We start from the raw sequence: 26,490 nt of genomic DNA, 5'->3' as shown, positions 1-26,490 counted from the left end.
TTCAAAATTGGCAGCAAAAACCCAAGTCATTTAGAATGTCGTAAATCATCCACTAGTAAACATGTTTTTGAATAGGGAAAACACAGGGCTAAGTTTTTGATAAAAGGTCCATATTCCCTTTTTAGGATATACCTCAGGGTATTCCAACTGATTCCCATTGATTGAGTATATTCCAATTGCTATATTTCAATTGATTGAGGTTTCCTATAAGAATGTCCCCCAACTTCACTCCACCCAACAGCTACATAATTCCCTACTATCTGAGATAAATGTTGAAAAGATACCTTCCAGACTGTGAACAAGATGCTGTGCTCAATATTGTGGGACTGGAGAGGAAGATAAAGTAAAGCTTTCACCTTCAAAAAATGGCTCATTCAAGACTGAGTGTGGAAGGTGCACTAACAGAGACTCTTAGGGGGACTATATGATTCCAGCTGGGACAGTGTCAGACAACTTCACAATGCCATGGCATTCCCACTGGACCTCTGTAGGAGGCAGACATAAAAGACAAGGACATTCACATCTACAAAGCCATAGGAAAACATGAAGGGAAGAAAGTCCAGGGTGTTCAGGAACTATGCATTAAAAACTTAGTGAATATGGCAATGTCTCTGGGTATAAAATTAACATATGAAAATCAACTGTATTTCTATATACTCGTTTTTTAATAGAAATGGATGAGGCAATTTTTAAAATTTATGTGGAAATGCCAGGACTTAGCCAAAAGAATCTTGAAACGAAACAACAAAGCTGCACTACTTACACTAGCTGACTTCCAAACTCAGCATGAAACTACTGTAATCAAGACCGTGAAGGATTAGGATAAACACAAGTAGATCAAAGGAAGAGAACAGAGTTCAGGAATAGGCCCCATACTTGGACAAATGGCTTTCAACAAAGGTATCAAAACAATTAAAGAGCAAAAAGAAAAAAATAGTCTTTTCAATAAATGGTGGTAGAACAACTGAATACCCATAGGGAAAAAAGTGAATCCTGACTCCAACTTTGCACATAAAAATGAATTTGAGATGGGCCACAGACCTAAATATAAAAGCAAACAGTATAACACTTTTAGAAAAAAAAAAACAGAAAAATATATTCTCAATACACGGCTATGTAAAGATTTCTTAGGGATACAAAAAGTAATAATCAAAAATTTGCTAAGTTACACTCAATCAAAAATAAAACTTTTGCTCATCAAAAGACACTGTTAAGAAAATGAACAGGCGAGACACAGTTATATAAAATATTCATAAAATATACACCTGACAACTTGTATCAAGAATACATAAAGAACCAATACAACTCAATAATAAAAGACAATCTAATTAAAAATGATGGGCAAAAGTAAGCACATAAAAAAGTGCTCAACATCATTAGGGATTAGGGAAATGCAAATAAAAATGACAATGAGATACCACCATATACTCACATTATGGATAAAATTAAAGATTGACAACACCAAATGTCAGCAGGGATGTGGAACAGCTGTGATCGCATACATTGCTGGTAGAGAGGTACATGGTACCACCATTTTGGAAAATAATTCGGCCGTTTCTTACCAAGTTAAACACATACCTATCTTTTGACCCAGTGATTCCACTCCCAGATATTTGTCCAAGAAAAATGAAAACATATGTTTGCAAAACAACGTATACATGAATGTTCATAGCAACTTCATTCACGATAGCAAAAAATCGAAAACAAGGCTGGGCGCAGTGGTTCATACCTGTAATCCCAGCATTTTGGGAGGCTGAGGCAGATGGATCACCTCAGGTCAGGAGTTCGAGACCAGCCTGGGCAGCATGGTGAAACTCCGCCTCTACCTAAAATACATAAAATGAGCCAGGTGTGGTGCGCACCTGTAATCCCAGCTACTAGGGATGCTGAGGTGGGAGAATCGCTTGAACCTGGGAGGCAGAGGTTGCAGTGAGCCGAGATCATGCCACTGCACTCCAGCCTGGGCAACAGAGTGAGACTCTGTCTAAAAAAAAAAAAAAAAAAGGAAAACAACCAAAATACCCACTAACAAAAGAATTGATAACAAATTGTAGTAAATTCATACAACAGAATGTGCTCAGCAAAACAAAGGGAGGAATTGCTAACAGGCTCAGTACCATGGATGAAGCTCACAGGTAAGAGGCCAGAAACAAGTGAGGACATACAGAAGAGTTCCTTATAGAATTCTAAGACAGGCAAAACTCATCTAAGGTAAACAAACAAACAAACAAACAAAAAATCAGAACAATGTTACTCTTCTCACCTGGAGGGAAGGGTGAGGATAGGCGAGACTGGAAAGAGGTAAAAGGAAACTGGAGGAAAGATCAAATAACTGGGATGATGTGAATTTCACAGGCATAGCTATTTGTCAAAAATGTATATCTAAGATTTGCAAATTTCAATATGTTAATTACACCTAAAAATAGTAAAAATAATGTTAGCGATAACTAAACGATGTGTGAGAGTACAGGAATAAATAAAATAAGAATGTTCATAGTTGTTCAAGCTAAGTAATGAAGTTCATTATCCAATTCTGTTACTTTGTATGTTTTCAAAATTTTCCACAATTTAAAAAAAAGAAGAAAAGAAACAAGGTAGGCAGTAAAATGAAAGATGAAGTAGCGAGAGAGTGCTTTTGACCAAAAGTATTTGCACTCCATTTCCCAGCCTTTCATGGTTATTACAAAGGCTGAAAATTACACAAGAGAACCCTCGTTTTGACTAATGTAATTTCTTGGCTATCACTAATTTTGAATACAAGAACCATTCAAATTAATCAGAGTAATATTAGCTCCTTATCATTCACTAGCAATATTCTGAGATCAGAATCCAAGCTACAGAGAGCATTAAAGACTTTTTAGTCAGACTTTTAAATGTAGAAACCACACTCTTCAAGATCTGGTTGTTCCCACTTCATTTCGCATTGCACCAGGCTCACACCTCAAATCCAAGCATGCTGTTTATGCCTTTTTGCTCTTGTTCCTTTACTGATTGCTTCCCTTTAAAAACTCCTCCCTCCCTTTCTGTCTGCTCCTCTGTCCCCTTTGCCTTGCTCTGCCAGAGATGTCTCTTTTTTAAAAAATCAGTTTAGGTATCACCTCCTCTATGAAGTCATTTATTGTACCCATAATACTTGATTGTACTTATTTTACCGACTGAAGACAAATAGTTGTCTTCAGCTCTTTGAGGGCATGGACCATGTCTTATTGGAACATAACTCAATGAATATTAGCTCAACAAATTAATTTTATAGATTACAATTTCAGAGGTTAACTCTGTCCTCATGTTCACACTAGAGTAGCAGAGCTACAGCCAGAACCTAAACCTGTTGAATGTATCCACTAAAAACAGTGCCTCGTAGAAAAGGCAAACTGAAAACCATTATTTGCCTAATCTTGTAGTTTTCAGTTTTTATACCATAGGATACAAAGATCATTATGTTAAATTACCCCTGTCTCATCTATGCTTATTTTTTTCAAGTGCTGGGCCTTTCCACATGTTAAGCATCCGCTACTGGAGAGAAGAGAATCAGAGAAATAAGAGTTAGGTTTCTAGTGCAAGGTATCTATAAATTATGTTTCTGAAACCTTATTCAGCACTCTTCAATCCACCTTCTTATTTATTCAGGACTTATAATAACTACCAAATGTCAAGTCCACTGATTCAGCAAATGTTCATAAATCTATACTTAATTGGATTAAGATAGATCTAAAACTGCAATGATATAGAATTATGAATAGATTAATTCAAATTGATGAAAATAGTATTCCTCTATTTGTTAATTAAACCCTATCTGGTTCTACAAATTTAAGCAAGCTAACAATAAAGAAAATAATAATAAGGTAAGAAAAAAGCACTTTACTAACAAAGAGGCTCTAGATTCTCCAAGGTTGCTGTGTAGGAACTTTCTGGCAAGGAAAAACTATTGTGCCATGTGGTCCCCAGGGGACCTCTTATTAATTATCATCACCACTGCAATGGCTTCTGGTAGCACTGCTTCCCCTCTAATTCTAGAACTGAAAGTAAACACGGGGTTCTTTCTTAATGCCCCATGGTACCTATCTGTGGTCAGCCTAAGAGACATTTAAAAAAGACTGTACTAAAAATAAGGGCTAACAAAAAGTCACATAATAAAGACTTTGTTTAAAAAAAAAGTGTTAACAAACAGAAAAAATAAGTAAAGAAAATGGCATGAAAATAAATAATCTGCTTTATAGGATGAGATATACTCGTTCTTTAGCTTGTCAAACAAAGAGGCATCTTTCTTGGCTCCCAGCCTGCTTCCTCATGACAAAAGCTTCCCCTCCCATCCCCAGGAATGCACGCCTGGCCATGAAGACTCCTTCAGCGCCAGACTCAGGATACAGAATGAGAAAGATGATGACAGGAATATCCTTTTCCACCTACCCAAGATTCTCTTTCTCAGTTTCAGTCCCTTATATGAGAACCCCACTTATTCGCCCATTATCTTGCTATCAGAAAAATTGTGAATGACTGAAACCAGAAAAAAAGATGACTAAGTGTTCCAGTGGGAGGCTGGCATTGTCTTAGGGACCATATGGGTTACCTGTTTCTCCAGAGCTCTGTGCGTTTCACTTTCTGACTGGATTACTTTACAACTCTGTAAATTACAGAAAAACGATAGCAAGGCAAATGATTCCTATTCATAAAAGTTGCGAGGGAATTCTGTCCTGTAGAGATGCAACTGATGCCCCCCCTTACCCCCTGCAAGGGATGACTCCAAACCTTAAGTCTTATTGCCCTGTGGATAGTGTCCAGTTTTACACCTATTAGCAAATTCATTTCAGCACTCAATGATTGCCTGTGTCTGCTCTTTAGTTCCCTTAAGCTAGCTGTCAAATCTTACATGAGTTACATAAATCAGTTAAATAAAATCTTTGACACATGTTCATACTATGAGAGTCATGTCACCATTTTGAAAATTATCCTTTAACATGGCCACACACAGGGATTCAGTTTACTGTCTCAAGGGGGTAACCATTATTTCAATGAAACATAATAACTCTTGCTTTCTTGTAGGACATACATAGTGAGTAACAGAAAAACCATTTCATTAACAGAACAAACATTATGAAATGGGGAAAAAGGGTAGACAATTGTATTTAAAAAAGAGGCTGAGAATAGTTGCTAAAATTGGGCATGAAATTAAAGGCAAACAATAATATAAGATACACAGATATGATCAATTTACCAGCTCATCAGAGGATATAAAAGTTTTTCCTAGTACTTGACTATAAGAGAAATATATAATATGCTCCCATTACAAAAATTATTCAGTGCCAAAAGAGTGGCTTTATAAAAAATACATCTTTCTTCACATGGCTGTAAAACGCCCAACATCTCAACCCTCCAGTAGGCCAAAGGCATACATTAAACTATAGTTTACTGGAGGCACTTCTAGAAGACGGTGGTTCTCAAGCTTTAGTGTCCATGAGAATCACCTGGAGGTCATACAGACCGGTCCCCATCTCCCCAGCCTCAGACTTCAAAGTGGGGTCCTGGGATCAGCATCACTGGCTCCACTTTGGGCTGACACAGGCTGGGGTCTTGAAGCCAAGGTCCACAGATAGGTTTCAGAAAGTCCATACATACAACATTTTGTGTATATTTACATTCTGGTGGGAAGGGAGAGAGAATCCATAATTTTCCTCAGAGTCTCAACCCCTGACCCCAAACATGAATCCAGAGTCTTCTTCAGCTGGGCATTGTAATCGTCTGCCGCCCTTTCCAAGACTCAGCTAGGACTGAGGACCTCTGAGAAACAGTATAACATATATCAATTTTTTAACTGGGTTTCCGTCATGTGAACTAAGATGGGGTACTTGTGCAGGAATTTTTTGTTGTTGATTAAAAGAAATTCAAAACTTGGCAGGATTGAAATATCCTTAAGGAAGAATTCTCTTCCTTTCCTGAGGAGAAAGAATAAGAATATGCCACTAATACAATGGAAAACACCTTGTGCCATATTTTTACATTTTTATTTAAAATTTAAGTTTCCAGTCTGATAGGTTAATATGAGATAGGAGGAGACAGAATTAGGAGGAGGACTAAGAGGAAACATGATTGAACTATCTTTAAACAAAAACCCAAGTCCTCCCTGAAGCATTCCTAAATCAAAAGTTTATGTAGCTTCCTGGTCCTACTCTACATAAGCCAGTATCCAGAATTTCTATTGAAAGGCATGAGAAAATTTTATTAATCATTTAAGCTATGGTTAATAACAACATTTTTATTTACTTTCCTTGAGATTTGTATCCTGCTGAGTTCTAAATGGGCTGATGTGGTTTATAGATTAAACCGCAAAGCCAAATAAAGATTAATAATTTTAAAAAAAAGCCAGCTCCAAATAACAAAATCTGTTCTAAAGGGAACAAATGGAGCAAAAGATTTCAGGCATCAGAGCTGAGCACATCGTAATACTGGCAAAATATGCTTTATAACAATGAACGAGGAAGCGAAAGCATGCTGGGTAATATAGTATCTGTTTTCTAGTAACATTCATGCATGTTTATAAAAACTAAACCTCAAGATAATTCTTTTTTTTAGAGTCAGGGATTGTATCTTGATTAAATCTGTAAATCTATATTCCTTGTGTTCTACATACGTAAACCTTTGATAGATGCTTGTTGAATAAATGAATCCATGTATGAGCCATAGTTTTCTGCAAGATTTTGTTGAGTAGAGAGAGCCTCTCACATAATAAAAAGCATCCAATTAGGTGTGAGGTCAGAGATGTGGGTAAAAGCAACAAGTTTTATGGGATTTGGAAGATATATATTTTGTTTGTTTTTAATTTCAGGAATATTTAGAGAAGTTTCACAGGGAGCTTGCCTTTGTGTCCTAAGAACTGTTTGTCAAATATTCCTCAGCATTACAAAGCTATCTAAAAGATAATTTATGTATACATCTATTCATCCATTTATTCAACAAAGACTTATTAAGAGCCTCCTCTGTGTCAGAAGTATGTACAGGTTACGACAATAAACACAAGGGTCCTGGTCTCTGGCTCCACAGATCTTGATTGTAATGGAGAGACAGGTAAGCAAAGAGACACCTATACTGTAGAGTAATATGTAAAATGATAGAGGAATTATGGGGTCCCATAAAAGTAGGCAAGCGGCCATTATAATCGAATGTGAGCGAAGTGCCTGCTTTCAGGTGGAAGCAATATCTAAGCTGAGGCTTAAAGGAGGAGCCCGCCAGACAGCATTTGTTGCTGTTTTTGGGTCAGGGGCACAATGGAAAAAAGGAAAATGTTCTAGGCAGTGGGATACATCAGAGTAAGTGAAGAACTGAAAGTTTTGGTTTTAAGGCAATTTAAAAGTTATAATTGCATTATAACTCCTCTGAAGAAACTCAATCTTTCGAGAGGCAGTTTTTTTCTGAATCCCATCTAGGGTTTTTTGAAGGCTGGGGCATCTCTTGTTTGACCCTCTTCCCTTACAGGATGAGTGTGCACGTGGACACTCCAGGGCAGGGGCCTCCAGGCTCTACTGCTTCTGCCCAAGGATATACAAGTGGAAAATGTATTCCTTTACTCACAAGCCCCTGCTGTGGTACATTTCATCCCTATGCCCATCTGAATTTCCTTTAAGCTAAGACCAACATGCTAATCTTTTCATCAAAGTCAGAATTAAAATTACTGACATTACAGAAAAAAAAAATGGTTTGTCAAAATGTTATATTTCTTAATGTAAAATCTGAAGAGAGAATCAATTTTATTATTTTAAAAGATGTTATCTACTAGGGTAGTAAAAAAACTAAACTAATAGGGTAAGATGTCATATAAGTTCTATTTCTAATTATTTCATTTTCACTTTAATACAGCAAAATAGGTATTTCTGTTGTAAGAATAAGCACACCAAACAGAAATATGAATTACTTGCTTTGAACTAATGTGTCAGTTTCTTCAAAACATATAAGAAAGCTTGAAAAACTGAACAGAAATTTATGTCAATAAAGCCTATTAATTTCTAAACAGAGGTATGTATGGCATATACATTAAGACATCTTCATACATGGAATGCCAGAGAGCAACTGTATTAAACCAGTATTTCAGCATTTCCTAGGTGCAAAATACCAGACTAAATGCTACACAAATCCAAAGATAGTAAAGAAACATGCATTCACTAAGGAGACTGTAATAAAAATTTACCAATGGTGGATCAAATCACATGTATTACAGAACATCTTCAATAATAATGGTCCCACAAATGTGGATTTTAGAGAAGGAAACATTAAAATGGAAATATAACACTTTAAATACGTGTAAAATTTAGAAAATGAATTTATATCCCTTAATTGTTATCAATTCCCTGCACTTTATTAAAATGTTTACACATGCAACTGATAAGGTAACTTATCTCAAATGATTTAATGTGATTGTTAATAATAATCAAGAATTCCAACTGACTCATTAGGAGCTTTATTAAGAAGTTTCCATTTCCTATTTATCATTATACCCTTTTTTTCTCTATTTTGTGGACAATTGCTTTTGCCCTTGGGAAACTTGTTCAATCTACTGTAATTATCTTTATGACACATGGCCTCTTTAGCAAAAATGAATAATAGAAACAGGCAGAAAGATACAGACAGAATGAAAAAAAAAAATCACAGTTAACGCTACATTTTGAAAAAGCAGCCAAGACATTATACTGCAGTATATTAAATTTGGGACTAAAGGAAGAAACATGCTTTACTTACTCAACCAGCTTACAATAGAAAGTGACTACAGGAGAGAATATCGTTTATTATGATAATCATTATGGAGTTTATGCAAAAGCAAGGAAAGAGTTGACCAATAAACTAAAAAAATCCTTTTCATTAATTCATTCGATAGCTATTTAGCACATATGTATCAGGTGGTTGACATTAATCCACTGTGTATTTCCAGGCACTCGAGATATTTAGTTGACACAAAATATTTACTGAAGCAGAGAAGGAAAGAAGAGGAGGAGAGAAGGAAGAGAAGAACTTAATTCTGGAGTCAAAAAGGCAGAAATAATTTCCATAGGCAGAGGCGGAGGAGAGCAACAGAAACAGGGGTAAAAACATGGATACGACAAATAACAAAATGTAATTGTTCTGCAATAGAGGATTACATAGGATGGTGAGAACTAAAATTAAAAAGGAAAACAGATTATATTGAATCCTGAAAGCAAGATGAAAAGTTCAGACTCTACACCGAAGGGAATGAATGGGCTTCCTCTTGAAGGTTTCTGAGCAAAGATGACAACGATAAAAATGACAATTTAACTGGATTGATTTGTAAATTAAAACTAGTATTTAATAGTATGGCAGGAGGTTAATGGTCAGAGTGGTTTAAAAGCATCACAGGAGTGATTGACCAGGAATTCCAAAAAGAGAAAGATAGGTTAGGAGGCAAATATAGTAGCATCTGTATTGGATGACAAATGCCTTAAAAAAGGGACAGCAATAGGATAAATGTATTCTGTTGCAGGAACATGATATGTCTGTCCATTTATTCCAGTCTTTTTTCAAAGGTCTCTTAGCAAAGTAACATAATCTTCTTAATCTAGAGTCCTGTATGTTTTTAATTTTTTTTCTTTGGGAATCCTACACCCATACACACACACACACATGCATGCACACACATACACAGTTGTTGCCATGTAAAAGTAATTTTTCCCATTTTATTTTCTGATAATTGTTACATCTATAGGTTATTCAATGTTATTCAATGTTATATATTTATTTTAACTGACTTTCTTATTGGACTCTCTTATTATTTTTAATAGGTTTAAAGTTGATATATTTAATACTTATTCAATTTGACAATCGTATGAATTACAAATGACAATAAAATGTTCTACCTTTAAAAAATTTATATTCTACTTTGTTTTCTCCTATTTCTAACTGGCCACACAATTTTTAGAACCATGTTCATTTACAGTGGTGATGGTGGCAGTTCTCACCTTGCTCCTACCTTTAACGTATTTCAGGTCAAGCACTAACAAAATCAGATTTGCATTATGGAAACCTCTCCCTGGAGGCAACATGGAGAATCAATGGGATGATGGAAAGGGCTTAGAGACCAGGTTTGAGATTGTTGCAGTAATCCATGGTAAAGGTACAAATAAGTGCTTATCTAAGGCAGTGAGGTAGAAAGGCATTGTCTGGATTTCAGAGATATTGATGAGAAATAAGTCATAAACTCGATACCAAGTTGAATTTAGGAAGTGTGAAGAGACAGGAAAACTAGGATTACTTCCCAGATCTCTAGTATGGCCCCGAAATGCAATCAATTGACCAGGTTAGGAATACTGAAGGAAAAGCATGACATCTACTCGGATCTCACAGTAAAGTCTGCTGGATACATAGGGCAAGTATCGCTAGCATAGAATTACATGACAGCTTTAAGGAGAAGTTGCCCCAAAGTAAGAGGGCTAAGATTGAATATTGGAGAACATCTACTTTTGGAGGGATGGTGATGAAGATATTTAGCAAAGAGGCAAGGAAGAAGAGGTCGACATAGTAGCACTGAAAAAATAGGACAGGAAGATTTTTTTCAAATATCAAAATTATATGGCTAAATAAGAAAAATGTCTGAAAAAAGGCTAATTTGGGTTTCAGGAGTTTACTGGTGATCTTTTTGGGCTTAACTTCAATTGAATGATGAAAGGAAGACAGGTTTAAAAGAGAGTGTAGATTCTGAGAAACTAAAAGAGGTCAATCTACTAATTCTAGATATTTAATAATAGAAGAGAAATAGAACTTACTGATAGTGTGACAGGACAGTGGGGTAAGCCCCATAGAGCTTTGAAAACAGAAGAACCGATTGAAGATCTAAAAACAGTGAATAAGTGAAGAAGCAAAGATGTGCATGAGGGAACCAGCGAGAAAATTAGAAAGCCACTGGAAGGATGGGAAAAAATAGAGATAAAATGCAAACATTTTGGGGTGACAGAGACGGAAGAAGATGCTCATTCCTGGGAACTCTCTTTTAACAGTAAGTAGAACATAAGGTCAAACGTCCAGATACTGACACTGAAAAAGGTTGAGGAAAGATTACAGTGGAGAATGGGCTAAAAAAATCAAAGACTTCAAAGGTAAAATCAGAAAGACTTCAAAGGTAAGTTGAGTAGGACCAAGAGCCCAGATGAAGTTTTTTAAAAAGTAATCTGAAGTGTGCCTAGTCAGTATGTTTGGTGGGTTTTTAGAAGCAATGCTTCATAATCAAGAGAAAGGAAATTGAATAGGAAAGTGAGTGATTCAGGAATGGAAGATGAGAGGCAGATGTCAACAGTAATGGGATGCTATAATTGCAAGGGATATGTATTAGTCCATTTTCACGCTGCTGATAAAGACATACCTGACAATAGGAAGAAAAAGAGGTTTAATGGACTTACAGTTCCACATGGCTGGGGAGGCCTCACAACCATGGCAGAAGACAAGGAGGAGCATGTCACGTCTTACACGGATGGCAGCAGTAAAAAAAAAAAAAGAACTTGTGCAGGGAAACTCCCCCTTACAGAACCATCAGATCTCATGAGACTCCTTCACTATCATGAGAACAGTGCAGGAAAGACCTGCCCCCATAATTCAATCACCTCCCACCGGGTTCCTCCCATGCCATGTGCGAATTGTGGGAGTTACAATTCAAGGTGAGATTTGGGTGGGGACACAGCCAAACTATATCAGGGTGTCTATGTAGTGCAGAGGGCAGCAGACCCAGCCTAATACCATCCATCTAAGGAGCACACTGATAGCCTACAGAGCTGGACCTGGGAAATGTTTTATGACTTGGCGAAAACAACAAGGACTTGTTATATCATTGTAAGCTAAAAAATTACACAATTATGAAAGCATCAATGAGGAAACAGCAGAGACTAATGCCTGAGGACACTGACTGCTTCTGGCACTTGTTCTTTTTAACTCTAAACCTAGTCTGTGACAGACACAGAAAATATCACCTGACATAAAAGGTGAACAGGACACAAATATCCTAAATATCAATAATGCTTGCCATCTTCTAAAATTCAGTTTTCTAAACTCATTAGAGACTTCTTAAATACTGTTATCTACTGTCAACCATTAAACCTGATATCGAAGATTATGGGAATAGAGATTTGAACCAAAACAAGAGCTGAATTTTTAAATGATATCTAACCAGACACAGTGGCTCATACCTGTAATCCCAGTACTTTGGGAGGCTGAGGTGGGAGGATCACTTGAGCCCAGGAGATCCAGACCAGCCTGGGCAACACAGTGAGACCTCATCTCTACAAAAAATTAAAAAAATAAAAAAGTGGTACACACCTGTAGTCCCAGCTACTCAGTAGGGTAGGGTGGGGTGAGGGTAGAGGCTTGAGGTGGGAGGATTGTTTGCACCCAGGAAGTTGAAGCTACAATGAGCCATGACATACCACTGCATTCCAGCCTGGGTGCCACAGTGAGACCCTGTCTCAAATAATAATAATAATTAAAAATAAAAATACATCTAAAGAACTAGTTTAAATCAGAACCAAATCTAATCATCTTTCACTGAAACAAAACAAAAATATACAAAACTACTTCTACTCTATTACTATTTTAAAGAAAACTCATTATATAAGAGCTACGTGTTCCTAGCATGGACAGATTTAGATATTCATTCATTAAAGATCTAGGTGGGGCATGGTAGCTCATGCCTATAATGCCAGCACTTTGGGAGGCCGAGGCAGGAGGACTGCTTGAGCTCAGGAGTTCTAGACCAACCTGGGCAACATAGCAAGATCCTGTCTCTATGAAAAAAAAAGAGAAAGAAAAGATTGTTTACCCAAACTTTGAAAAATACACACACACATAGAGACTGGAAGGGTAGCTACCATTGGGAAGGAGGGGTTCAGATTTGGGAAGAGGCTTCTGGAATGCAAGCAATGTTCTGCATCTCAACGTGGATAGTGGTTATACAGGGGTAGTCACTTCTGGATAACTAACTGAGCTGTACACTTAAAAATACGTGCATTTTAAAATATAAATTTACATTTCAATTAAATGTAAGAAACAATAATATGGTAAAACAGAGATTTTTAGAAGAAACATAATAATATGGTATAAGAGATTCTTTCTCAAGTGGGGAAACTATAGGTAATCTTTTTTCTTTCTTCTAAATGTAATTTCCAAAATTTTGTCATGAGGAAAACATTAAAGCTTATTAAACATACAGCGGCAACATCTGAAAGTGGTAGTGTTTACTTTAAAAGAGATTAAAATAATAAATAACTATGCCCCCAAAAGAATGTATAAAGATATGTAAACTTGTATCCAGCTTGTAAATGCTAAACTAAACATCACTGAGCATTTGGAAGAGCAGAATTGATACTGCAGAACACAAAGTCAGGAATTCTAAAGATAAACTAATATAGAAATTCCAGTTACATAAGTAGGTGTATTATAGGTCTAGAATCACAAACCTACAAAAAGAAAAAGAGTATCCAATTTAGAAATAATAAGATAAGAAAGAAAAGATAAAATGTTAGAACTGTACAAATCATGATCAGAAAAAAAAAATTTTCAAAGAAAACGATGTCTTCAGCCTGGTTAACAAGAGAGGGCGTAGAGCATTTCTCAGCAATTATCCTTAAAGAATGACCCCAGACATTTATTTGTCAAGTTTTAAACTTTTAAAGACAAGATCTTACATTCTGTTAAGAAGAAAGGTGGTGTAATATAAGAATGCCCTTGACCTCATTTCTCAGATCTCTAAGAAAGGAGAAGCTAAAAAGAAAAAGCATTATACACAGAAGAACTCAGATAAATCTCTTTTAAGACTGAGAATATATAAAAACACAGAGCCTGAAAGTAACATCAGCAAGGTCCTAGAGCTGCTAAGATCACAAAAGACAATAGGTATATGAAAGCAGAGGGAAAGACACTAAGAGGTGAGAGAAAGATACTTTCTAAGGGAATAAAAAATGATCAAAGAGTAAAATTAACTTACAATCTGTAAATCTGACACATTATGAGACTAAAGGATAAATATAGTATGTTAAAAATAAGTTGGCTGGGTGCAGTGGCTCACGCTTGTAATCTCAGCACTTTGGGAGGCCGAGGTGGGCGGATCACCTGAGGTTGGGAGTTTGCGACCTGCCTGGCCAACATAGAGAAACCCCATCTCTACCAAAAATACAAAATTAGCTGGGCGTGGTGGCACATGCCTGTAATCCCAGCTACTCGGGAGGCTGAGGCAGGAGAATTGCTTGAACCCAGGAGATGGAGGTTGCAGTGAGCTGAGATCACACCATTGCACTCCAGCCTGGGCAACAAGAGCAACATTCCGTCTCAAAACAAACAAACAAAAATAAAACTTAAACCACCTACTATACCAACAAAGGTTAGTGTGGCAGATTTTAAGTGACTATGAATTCTTCACAGGTTCTCCCATCAAGCAGTAGAGTCTATTTCCCACTCTTTGAATCTGGGCTGGCCTTGCAACTTGCTTTGCAACAGAAGGAATGCTGTGTGGCTTCCAAGTCCAGTTCTCAAGATGACTTGCAGCTTTTGCTCTTGCCCTCTTGGAAACATACAACTGTTAAGTGCAGAGACCTGGGCACACCTAGAGACACATGGCCTGGAAGACAACCAGCACTACCCACCAGACACACTGAACCAGGCCTAATAGGACCACCCGGCCCTAGTTAAGCCACCAGATGGCTAGAACCACATGGGTGGCCACAGGAAAGACCAAAAGAAGAACTGCTAGGGTGAGCCTGGTCCAAATTGCTGACTCACAGAATTGTGAGCAAATAAAATTGTTGTTTTAGGCCACTAAGTCTTGGGAGTTGTTCGTTACACAGTAATAGATAACTGACAAAAGTGAGGGGAAAAATATGGAGATACACGTAGAACTTGATTCATATCTCCCCTAGAAAAGAGTTTGATGTGACTTGTAAAAATACAAATTCTCTCTCTCCTGTAGCCACCCAAGATGCCGAAAGAAGACCAAGGGCAAGACGGTGGCCCCAGCCCCTGCTGTCTTGACGCAACAGGCCAAGAAAGTGGTGAATCCCCTGTTTGAGTAAAGGCCTAAGAATTCTGGCACTGGACAGGACATCCAGCCCAAAAGGGACCTCGCCCACTTTGTGAAATGGCCCCGCTATGTCAGGCTGCAGCAGCAAAGAGTTATCCTCTACAGGAGCCTAAAAGTGTCTCCTGTGATGAATCAGTTCACCCAGGCCCTGGGACCACACCAAACAGCTACTCAACTACATAAGCTGGCCCATAATACAGACCAGAGACAAAGCAAGAGAAGAAGCAGAGACTTGGCCCAGGCTGAGAAGAAAGCTGCTGGCAAAGGGGATGTCCCCACTAAGAGACCACCTGTCCTTCAAGCTGGGGTTAACACTGTCACCACCTTGGTGGAGGAGAAGAAGGCTCAGCTGGCGGTGACTGCACATGACATGGATCCCACCAAGCTGGTCGTCTTCCTGCCTGCCCTGTCTCATAAAATGGGGGTCCCTGACTGCGCTGTCAAGGGAAAGGCAAGACTGGTCCACAGGATGATCCACATCACCGTCACCTTCACACAGATTAACTTGGAAGACAAAAGGGCTTTGGCTAAGATGGTGGAAGCTATCAGGACCAATTACAATGACAGAGATGATGAGATCTGCTGTCACTGGGGGGGGCAATGTCCTTGGTCCCAAGTCTGTGGCTCACACTGCCAAGCTGGAAAAGGCAAAGGCTAAAGAACCTGCCACTAAACTGGATTAAATGTACACTGTTGAGTTTTCTGTACATAAAAATAATTAAAATAATACAAATTATCCTTTAAAAATATATAAATTAATAATATACAACTCAATATATATATTATACATATATTATACATATATACATATATATTGTAATATATATAACTCAAATGTTTGTGTTTAAAATACTGGTTGAGATCACCATCTTAATTTGAATAAAATCTATTACTTAGGGATGTATGTCCTCTGATTAAGTCCTCTCATCACAAAGTTGCTTTTAATAAGGTAGGCCTACTATGTGTGGAGGATTTAGAAAACATTTGGTATTCTTCAGATCTGGGCGAGGAAGCGCCATAGCTGAGGAAATGGAGGTGCTGCAGCTGCTGCCACAGGTTCTAGTCTGGGCTCACAAAGGACAGGTAATAGAAATACATAAGGATGAGCATTTAATGAATATTTACTTAGGATCCTTTGTTTGGGGGTGCCATGTTTCAGTATGTACATTGCAACTTTTTAAGACTAAAATAGAAAACAGGTAAAATTATTTTAGTAAAATCCATCTATAATAAGTGTATCAGAAAAGGAACTAGTTCATTTGAAACACATTATATTTATGCTGAAAAAATGCCATTTCACTCATCACTATTTCAGTTTTTTCTCTTCTTATATCCTATTAAGTCATTTTAAATGATTATTTCTAATGTTAATGGGAATATTGTAATACCAAATGAGAATCTTTTAAACTCAGAATTACATCTTTAATTCCTAAAATGAAAAATTCATAGGCTGAGAGCTCAAGCCTGTAATGCCAGCACTTTGGGAGGCCAAGGAGGGTGGATCACTTGAGGTTAGGAGTTCGAGACCAGCCTGGCTAACATGGTGAAACCCCATCTCTACTAAAAATATAAAGATTAGGCCAGGCATGGTGGTTCATGTCTGTAATCCCAGCACTTTGGGAGGCCAAAGCAGGTGGATCACTTGAGGTTAGCAATTTGAGACCAGTCTGGTCAACATGACGAAACCCCATCTCTACTAAAAATACAAAAAATTAGCCAGGCATGGTGGCATGTGCCTGTAATTCCAGCTACTCAGGAAGCTGCAGCAGGAGAATCACTTGAACCTGGGAGGCGAAGGTTGCAGTGAGCCGAGATTGCGCCACTGCACTCCAGCCTGGGCAACAGAGCAAATCTCTGTCAAAAAAAAAAAAAAAAAATTAATTCGGTGTGGTGTGGCATGCCTGTAATCCCAGATACTAGCGAGGCTGAGGTGGGAGAATTGTTTGAATCTGGGAGGTGGAGGTTGCAGTGAGCCAAGATTGTACCACTGCACTCCAGCCTGGGTGACAGTGTGAAAGTCTGTCTCAAAACAAACAAACAAACAAAAAAACCAAAAAACACTTACATATTTATTTAAATTTCAGAACACATTAATGTGAAGTGGGATTTTCTTTTTGTTTAACTTATGAGAGTTATCATAAAAGCACAATTTCACAGTCATGCTCTAGAATTTCCACATATTATTTTGTGTTTCATTGATATGCTGGCTCTTTCACACAGTCTGTATTTAAAGGGCCTTATCACTCAACATATTGTAGTGTTTCTGATTGACTTTACAATTTCTAAAATGAAAAGGCTTGTTTTTAAAAAAAACCTCAGGGATATTTAAAGTCCAAAGTGTCTACTCTCAAGTCCTCAAGAGAACAAAAAGGGAGACATACATTGTTTATTAAACAGCAGACATTCTCCTTTACTTGTTCTCCATCAGAAGCCTCCCATTCGACAAGTGGTGTGAAGACAAGGGCGACAGTCCTGAAAGGGTAGTGACCTGCCTGCCCATGGTCTCAACTGCCTAGTGGGACAGCTGAGTCAGGACCACATGCTCCTGACTCCTGCCAACCCGTGGCGACAATCCTGCCGTATTCCATCTTTCTCTTGTCACTTTTCTGTTGGGAGATGCCTAGAGAAAGCCTTCACAATGTTAGGATAATACCTCCTGGGAAGGTTCCTTTTTCTCTCAGGGAAATCAGTCTTTCAAGAGGAGAAAGGTATGTCAACTTTCTTGATACCTCTTATTCCCTAGTAGTTTAATGGTCAAACCCTCCAGCTTATATGGCTAAAATGGCAACAATTTTATTCATAAAAGCAACGCATGCCACACAGAGTTGGCTGTGAACTTGGGCAGAAGAGAGTATCATGAGATTGTATCCCTTACCTGAGTGGGGCTCTGAAGACTGAAGTCTAAACCACAAGTAAACTCTGTATGATGCTCCACTGTTTCAAGAAGAGAGTCAGGCTTTGAAAAGTTCCAGAATCTGTGAAGATAAATAAAAGGGAATAATTTAAATGCTAAAACTACCAAAAAACTTATATTAAGAAAAAATAGATATTTGACACAGCAAAGATTTTATCCAAACAGGCTCAACAAATTCATAAATACAGAACCCCACTATTAAGCCCTACATAAAAAATCCAGTAAGAAAAAAATGTACTCCATCCTATTACATATAAAAAAACCCTACATCAATCTACCCTTATAAAAGATTATTCTACTCCCATTAGTATACCTTTTGGGACAGAAGCTTAACAAGTTTTAATTTAAAAAATGTTTTTATATTGCACAAGGACATTGAGATGATAGTCAGTATGCTTTTGTAGCAATTTCTAAAAGCATTCATGGCTATAAAATAAGGATATTGAATTAAATGAACTCTAACATTTTGTGATTTTAAATACGACTTCATTTCTCAACAATTGACATGAAAGATCTTAGGCTTAATTTAAATTTCAACAGCAATTAGAATCCTTTGAAAAAAATCTGTTCTCTTATGAAAATCTCTGTAATTCTGAAACTATCTTTTTTCTTTTTTGAGGCACAGCCTTTCTTACAGATTCCACATCAATATAATTCCTAGAATCAAGAAAAACAGAAATGTATTTTCCTGAGCCAATATTATGTATTCTACTTAACCTCCATAGACTGAAAGTGGTAATATTTACCATAATCAAGCTCTCATTTGTACTGTGCAGACAAGAATTTGGTCCTGTTTTCAATACATAACATAGTACTTTATTTCTAATGCTTTATTTGCTCATCATCTTTTTTATTTGACTCTAAACATACTATAAAAATGGCACATTCAGGATCATAGAGTCATATCCTAATTCAGCTTCTCTAATGATCTACAACATGGCACACTGAAGGTTTAACAGATCCCTTTGAAAGAGAGTAAATACACAGAACCAAGAGCCACAGTTTGTTTAACCTGGTGGTATTATTTCCCTAATAAATACAGAGTTGGCCCTATTAAATTTTGAAAAGGGTTGTTGCTATGGATAATGCACTGTGTGGGTACCAAAGAAACAATGAGTAAATAGCTCATTTATCAGATTACCGAAATCTACAAAATATTTGAGAAGAGTGATTTTACTTTTGAAAATTTGCCTGTTCAACCAAATGAGGGAACAAGCTGTATGCATTCTCAGAAATCCTAACAGTGGTCTCCATTGTCTTTGCATATTTGTTTCTTTGAATTCTAGAGACAGTGAATTATACCAAAATCTAATTTTCTGGGTCCCGATAATGTTTAGAGAAGCAAAAGTAAACATATAATTTTGTAATTTCATTTCTAAAACATGGTTATTCACTGATTTGCATTATCTGAAACAATAATCAAATGATTCTGCATGTGGCTACTATGTTCCAAAAAATACTCAAAATGATTTTAAAATAGGCATTTAATATGGCAAAAAATGAGTTAAAGGAAAATTAAGGGTAGGAAAGTAAGATGGCATCTGCAACGAGATTGGTACATTCCATGAAGTTCTATGTCCTTGACAGGGAAGGACCTCAAGATGCTAAGCTTTCTAGCAGCCAAAGGAAAAAGGGAGACAATCAAGACCCAAATGCATGGTGTCCACAACCAAATTGCTCCTGGAAAGCTCAGAAGGAAATTCTCCCTTGGGAGTTCAGTGACAAGAAACCCAGTGTTTATGTAATAAGATCATCCTCAACATCTGTGAGGAAACATACAGATGCTTTGCCAGCTGCTGCTTATGAGTGAATGGCATCACCCTAAAGGGCAGTTTAAAAGAATGGGTCTAAGGGAAAGTCAATTTTATGTAATCCGGGTATTTAGCTCTCTGACTTCATTTGAAATTTAGATTTTATTTCAGCAGAATGGATAGGCTAAATATTCTTTATGTAAACCATAAAAATTGGTTTCTTTTAGAACGTAAGGATAATACAAAGCAACGAGAATTTATTTATACTCTCCTGATAAATTCCTGGAATGCAGTTTCTGTTGTTTTGAGCCAGCTTAGGACAAAGCTGCATTGAGATAAGATAAGGTGGGCCTTACGAAAATTAAGATGCCTCACAAAGACACATGTGTGCAGCTATCCAACTTCAGCCTGAAAGTGTGATGAGGGAAGTCACACATTCAGGAGAACTGTGATTCTATTCAAAAAGTCCATCTGAATTTGCTCTAATGTACAACTAATAGGTAGTCAAAGCCTCACAGAGTTCTACACCACAGAATCACAGACATAATTTTAACCTGGGAAAAACTACCCAGTATTTATCTGCATCTTGCAAAGAGTTAATCAAAGAAAATACATGCTGAAACTCTTTGGTGAAGGGAGGGTTAGTCTACTGAATGGCATAAAGACACTTCATTATACCATTTCACAGCTCTGGTAGAAATTATGTAGCACACCAAGTGTATACATTATGGTGCGAAAGGTTCATTTCCAACAGAATGGCTGACCTGGTTTCTAGACCAACATTTTAAAAACAACTAAAAACTCTGGACGAGACATAAAAACAAATAACCACCTTAAAACTTCATTAAAGCATTAGTGAGGAACACTATAGTAAAAACCAAGTAAAGACTGGAACCCAGAGCAGTAAATGGAAAAATGAAGCCAGCTTTTGCCTTGAGAGGATTTGCTAAACAGAGACAACCTAAGCTTCAGATTTCTTCACCCCAAGGGGATCAGGAGTCAGGAAAATTTTTTCAATCAATATTAATATGCATAATTTAAAAATAATATTCGGTAGCGAAATACCAAAAATATTGTTAAATACAGTAAATTATACAAGTTGAGAAAACCAAATGCTAAACGGTATGTCAATATACTATAATTTATTATTTGCTAATGGCTTTTTAATAACAAAAGAAATATATGTATTTCTTTCCCCATTCTCACTCTCTAATTAGCAACCACTGTTAACAGTTTAATGAGTATACTTCCAGAGTTTTTCTATGTATCTCTATTGAAGTTCCAACCAGAAAGAGTGAGTTGAAAGGAGGGGCTAACAGGGAGAAAGTGGGTGTTTCTCCAAGTTTTCTCAAGTTTGCAATTAAGGGAGTGGGCATGGTCTCTCCTTGCAACCTTCTTCTGGATTCAAACATCCCATAAGTGCTATATATCCAAGGGCCTTCATGCATCTATCGTGTAAGTAAAATGAGCTCCTTTTTGCTGGGAGAAGTCATACTATAATACATCATTAAGTGGTCAAATAAGGTACATTATTCTTAAGTGAAATGTTTGTTTTGATCCAGCATATATACTACTTGGTGCCTTTTTGTCTCTTTGCTGATGAAATCACTGACTATTTAACCTCCCTCATGGGAAGTAAATATACTGGATAAGCCTCCAATTATTAAAAATATTACAGAACTGTAGGAACATTTTTCATTTACATTGTATATCATAATATAATGTCTTGGTTGAGTTATTTTTTGCTTTTTGGTTCCACAATTCTTTAACAATGCAAGTATACAGCACTGTATTACATCTCTCTTCTTTAAACATTTTATTATTACTTTTATTTTTTTGAGATGGAGTCTCACTCTGTCGCCCAGGCTGGAGTGCAGTGGCGCGATCTCGGCTCACTGCAACCTCCGCCTCCCGGGTTCAAGCAATTCTCTTGCCTCAGCCTCCTGAGTAGCTGGGATTACAGGCGCACGCCACTATGCTCAGCTAATTTTTGTATTTTTAGTAGAGACAGGGTTTCACCATGTTGGTCAGGCTGGTCTTGAACTGCTGACCTCGTGATCTGCCCGCCTCGGCCTCCCAAAGTGCTGGGATTACAGGCACGTGCCATCATCCCCTGCTAATTTTTGTATTTTTAGTAGAGACGGGGTTTCACCATGTTGGTCAGGCTGGTCTTGAACCCCTGACCTCGTGATCTGCCCACCTTGGCCTCCCAAAGTGCTGGGATTACAAGCATGAGCCACCGTTCCTGGCCTATTATTACTTTTTTTGGAGACAGCGAAATCATAGGGCACTGCAGCCTCAAACTCCTGGCCTCAAGCAATCTCCCCACCCCACCCTCCCAAAAAGCTGGGACTACAGGTGGGTACCACTATGCCTGGCTCATCATAGTCTGTATTAAATACAACGTCAAAATCATTTCAACAATTAAGCTGAAATTACTTACTTTCTACTTTAACTAAATGTAATTTGAAATCTCTATACTAACACTTTTGAAATTTAGCCAACAGATGAATTCAGCAGAAGGTTTAAAATATTTTTTTAAAGTTCTTTCTTTTCCTTTTCTGTACTCAACTTACGAGTTAGTCCTGAATTACATACAAGTCTTTCCTTACTATGAGAAAGGGACAATGTTCTGGCTATTTTTCAATGTCTTACATGTACATTAATTTTTGTTGTGTTTTTATAATTTTAAGCAAATTTCACTATTATACTCCTCTCCATTTGCAGTGCTTGGGCACAGTAGTCTTTAGAGCAAGGAGCAAAAATGTCACAACACTTACTTTCACATCATTTAGTTACTCATTCACTCAACAATTGATGAGTCCTTCCATGTGCCAGGTAGGTGCTAAGCACCACATGCAAGACAGACATGGCCTCAGCCCTCCTGTGCAGCTCATAGTTCAATGGGATCAACTGACATGTTTTTAAAAATCACCAAAACACAAATGTAATGACAGTTGACAAGTGCGCCAAAAGACAATGCAGGATGACTTAAGAGGACATCCTGAGGAAGTGACATCTGAGCTGCAAATCTGAAGGTTGAGGAGTTAGCCAGGGAGAGAGCAGAAGAGCAGCTTATTCCTTGTCTGCAAGGAGCCTGACAGTGTGTGACCAGAGGGGCCCATGAGGCTGGCACAGGGAAAGGGAAGAATGTTCCAGGGCGTAAGCAGGGCCAGGTCAAACAGGTCTTGTAGGTCATTTGAAGAATTTGGGATTTTCTCTTTAAAAAAAGAAAAAAAAGCCACTGAAGGATTGTAAGCAGCAACTTAAACTTGTGTGGTCAGTTTGCCCTATTTTAAAACATTTTAATAAACATTTTTCATTTAGAAAAGTTCTAAATTTACAGATAACTTGTGAAGATAGTAAAGAGGGGTCCCACACACCTCAACAGCCAGGTTCCCCTACTGTTAACATCTGTCTATGGTCAGCTTTGCCTTCGAAGGTGTCTCTGGCCACAGTGAGAAGAATGGACTTGAGGGCTTGAGTGGGTATGGGAAGATCAGTGGTCCAAAAAGAGGTAATAGCAGCTTGGACTTAAGGTACTGACTGTGATGATGAAGAAAAGTTGATGGACTGGAGATTTATTTAGGCAGAAGAATTAATACAACCTGGTGATTAATGGAACAGAAGACATCAAAAAAGATTCTCATGTTTCTTGTTTCATTCGTAGTACTCATAATACTTCCATGCATTTATTTATTTCTTAATACAAATCTATCCTCCTTTAATAGGCAATAAGCTCCTTGAATTCAGGGACAGTGTCCTATTCTTCTTTGTATCTTTTGCATGTATAAAAGTGTCTGCCACATGGTCAACCAAAGAATTTATGGGCACTCATGAATGAATGAGTGAATGAATGAGCAAATAAGTATACAATGGGTATAATTCTCATTTCAAAGGTGAAGACAATATGATCCAAGAAATTAAGCAATCCATGGTTATAGAGGTAATAAATGGCAGCCCCAAAACACAGACTCTCCTGACATCATGTCTAGTACTTTTTCTACTAAAAAAGATGGCACCATACATTTTTTTCTCTAGGCCTAGGTCATGCCAGAAAATTTTAAATATAGGTGGGCAGGATCTGGAATTCTTCAGGCAGTTTTGATTAACACCCTGAAAGTTCAAACAGGCCTGGACCAAGTCAGGTATCCCCCAAACTCTTCAAACTACAAAAATAATTTCATAAGCCAAAGCCCATGCCAAGAGTCCATCAGTCAGCCTCTTACAATAAAAATCCTAAGGAAATTATGAGCCAGAATACATCTGAACTACCATGGCAAGGACTTTGGGAATTTTCTTTTCTCTCTTTTAATATTTTTTATATGCACTTACTGCATCCTCTAGTCTACTCTGCTGTCTCTTTCTAACATATGTATCACTCAACTCTATTTCTATAACCACTCAGATTTCCATCCTTTTGCAATGAACCCCCTATAGAACACATGGACTCATGGGCCTATTACTTTATGATCTGTAACACTTTTGGAAGGGATTAAAAAATAGAAGTGGTCAGGCTCGGTAGCTCATGCCTGTAATCCCAACACTTTGCAAGGGCAAGGCGGGTGGATCACTTGAGGCCAGGAGTTCAAGCCCAGCCTGGCCAACGTGATGAAACCCTGTCTCTACCAAAAATACAAAAATTAGCCAGGCATGGATGGTGGTGGATGCCTATAGTCCCAGCTATTTGGGAGGCTGAGGCAGGAGGATCGCTTGAGCCCAGGAGGTAGAGGCTGCAGTGAACCGTGATCTGCAGTGAGCCTGAGGAACAGAGTGAAACTCTGTCTCAAAAAAAAAAAAAAAAAAAAGAAGTTGTTGAACAATTTTATAGAGTTAAACTATTCATTCACTCAAAAATATTTATTGATGGTAACATTTATTTGCATGACTGGATTAAAAACCGTTTTTTGGTTTTGGAACTTGTATTAATAATAACAAAAATAAAGTTTAAAACAGAAAAAAACCCTAACTACCTGCTAAATGAAGAATACATGATCAATTGTGAAAAACTACTGAACAATTTTCAAAGATGTCTCTTGGAATGCTCAATCACTAATACCCAGAAACCCCATAATTACAAACTTTGAAGGTTACATATGATAAAATTCTAGACTTAAGCTTCCTTCTCAAACTGAGTCCATCACAGTATTTCATCGACAACTCTAATCAGATCAGTATTTTAGAGAAGCAGACTTTACTTCATCACAATAAACATTAAGCCCGGGAACCACATACCACAAAGCCTAGCATACTTTGACAAATTAAAGAAAATCATCAGGCTGATGGAAGGCCTGCTCTGAGAGTATTTATGGCAGAGATCCACAGGGATGCTGGATGACTTTCTGAAGAATGCCACATCTCAATAAGAGGAGATAAAGGAAAAAAGGCAAAACTCCTATGCGGTTTGTGTATTGCTTACTGGTACAAATCAAAGAATCACGAAATAATTTTTGCAATACAGTTTCAAATAAATACTTGACTAAAAAAGAAGTAAAACTGGAAGAACTCTACTCATGAAACAGTATCACTATTTTAGGGATAAGAATAGTCTGTGTACATCAGAAGCGTAACTGGTAGCACCAAAATGTGCCCACCTAGAGCAAAAGAGCATTTCACCAATGGATAACGCTGACCACATGGGGTTGCTTTAGAACTTCACCCCACACCTAAATGTTGACAATCATTAAGCTTACAGCAGCTGCCTATGCTTTGGTCATTTATTAGCGACATTACCATGAAATACTTAATGTCCTGATCTCTGCAGCTAAGCATTTATGAATAAACCTACTCAGGCTGTCATGTAGTGGAATGTCTGCTGTTTACGATGATCTCCTTTATTTAACAACTCTCTCCTCAGCAGAGGGTGGACACAGTGATGGGGGTGAGGAGGGGTAGAAGACAGACACCGACAAAGAGAAAAAAACAGTGACAGAGCAGACCAAATAATTCTGTTCCTTTTCTTGTAACTGGACATGAAAGCTTGAGGTAAAAAAGGAAAAAAAAAAATCAGCCTGCACGAGGAGGAGGAATGACAAAGTTGGCTGTACAGTTTCAATGCCTTCCACAGGCCGCACTACACACCGTGCTCCTGCCTTTGGGCTCTGAGGGACCCCATAGTCTGAGAAATATTTCCCTGCTTATATTTAAGCTATCTAAGGATGGTTTCTGTTTTACACATGTGTGCACAGACACACATACTGTAAATAATACAGTGGAGAAAGATAAGGGACTCTGCTGTATTTAGGATGAAAACAGATGAATAATTACGGTTTTTTAAATCTCCACATGGTTCATTCCATTAAGTCCAATCTCCAAGAATTCCATTTTAGAATATTTAGTGTTGCCACGCCCTAGACTAGGGTTTCAGGACAGACCTCAAAGGGTGTATTATTCATCCTTATGGTCTCTGGGAACTGTGTAAACTACTACCAGCTGACTGGCAGTACCCAGATGCTCTAAGTAAATAGGCTTACTATGTGTGCAAATAAGAGAGAGGGAAAGACAGGCTTTTCTGCTCAATTATCTTTTTCTTAAAAACTATAATTGCACACATTATAGTCAACTAATTCTACAAGGTTTGTAACAGAAAACAGCAGCTTCCTGCTGTACTTCCTCAATCTTTCACCTCAGAGGCAATCACTCTAAATTCTTTTAGTTGCTTCTTCTGATATTTTACTCTGTATTTCTAAATAATATGCTCATGGAGCTCATTTATTTTGTCATTTTCAGATATTATCTTTTGACTTCCTACTATGAAAAATGAGAAAAAGCAA

At 37.6% G+C, this 26,490-nt stretch overlaps 1 protein-coding gene across 8 annotated transcripts in view; it reads right to left on the bottom strand.

The window, feature by feature from the left end:
• The window catches only part of PEX7 (peroxisomal biogenesis factor 7), a 93,718-nt gene that overhangs the window by 510 nt on the left and 66,718 nt on the right, over nucleotides 1–26,490 (bottom strand). For 3 of the 8 annotated variants that reach the window (XR_010116859.1, XM_055265131.2, XM_063622380.1), the window contains one exon: nucleotides 17,928–18,027. Coding sequence is in view for 5 of the 8 variants with exons in the window: in XM_055265131.2 (XP_055121106.1) it covers nucleotides 17,928–18,027 (100 nt within the window). In the remaining 3 variants the exon portion in view is untranslated. Of the gene's footprint in view, nucleotides 1–4,567; nucleotides 4,622–15,972; nucleotides 16,907–17,927; nucleotides 18,028–26,490 lie in introns of those variants that run through there. The other 5 variants (XM_063622368.1, XM_063622376.1, XR_010116858.1 and 2 more) reach the window with 4 other exon arrangements.

Source organism: Symphalangus syndactylus, chromosome 2 (genome assembly GCF_028878055.3).
Source record: "Symphalangus syndactylus isolate Jambi chromosome 2, NHGRI_mSymSyn1-v2.1_pri, whole genome shotgun sequence".
Lineage (NCBI taxonomy): Eukaryota > Metazoa > Chordata > Mammalia > Primates > Hylobatidae > Symphalangus > Symphalangus syndactylus.
This window is presented reverse-complemented; position numbering and strand designations above follow the sequence as displayed.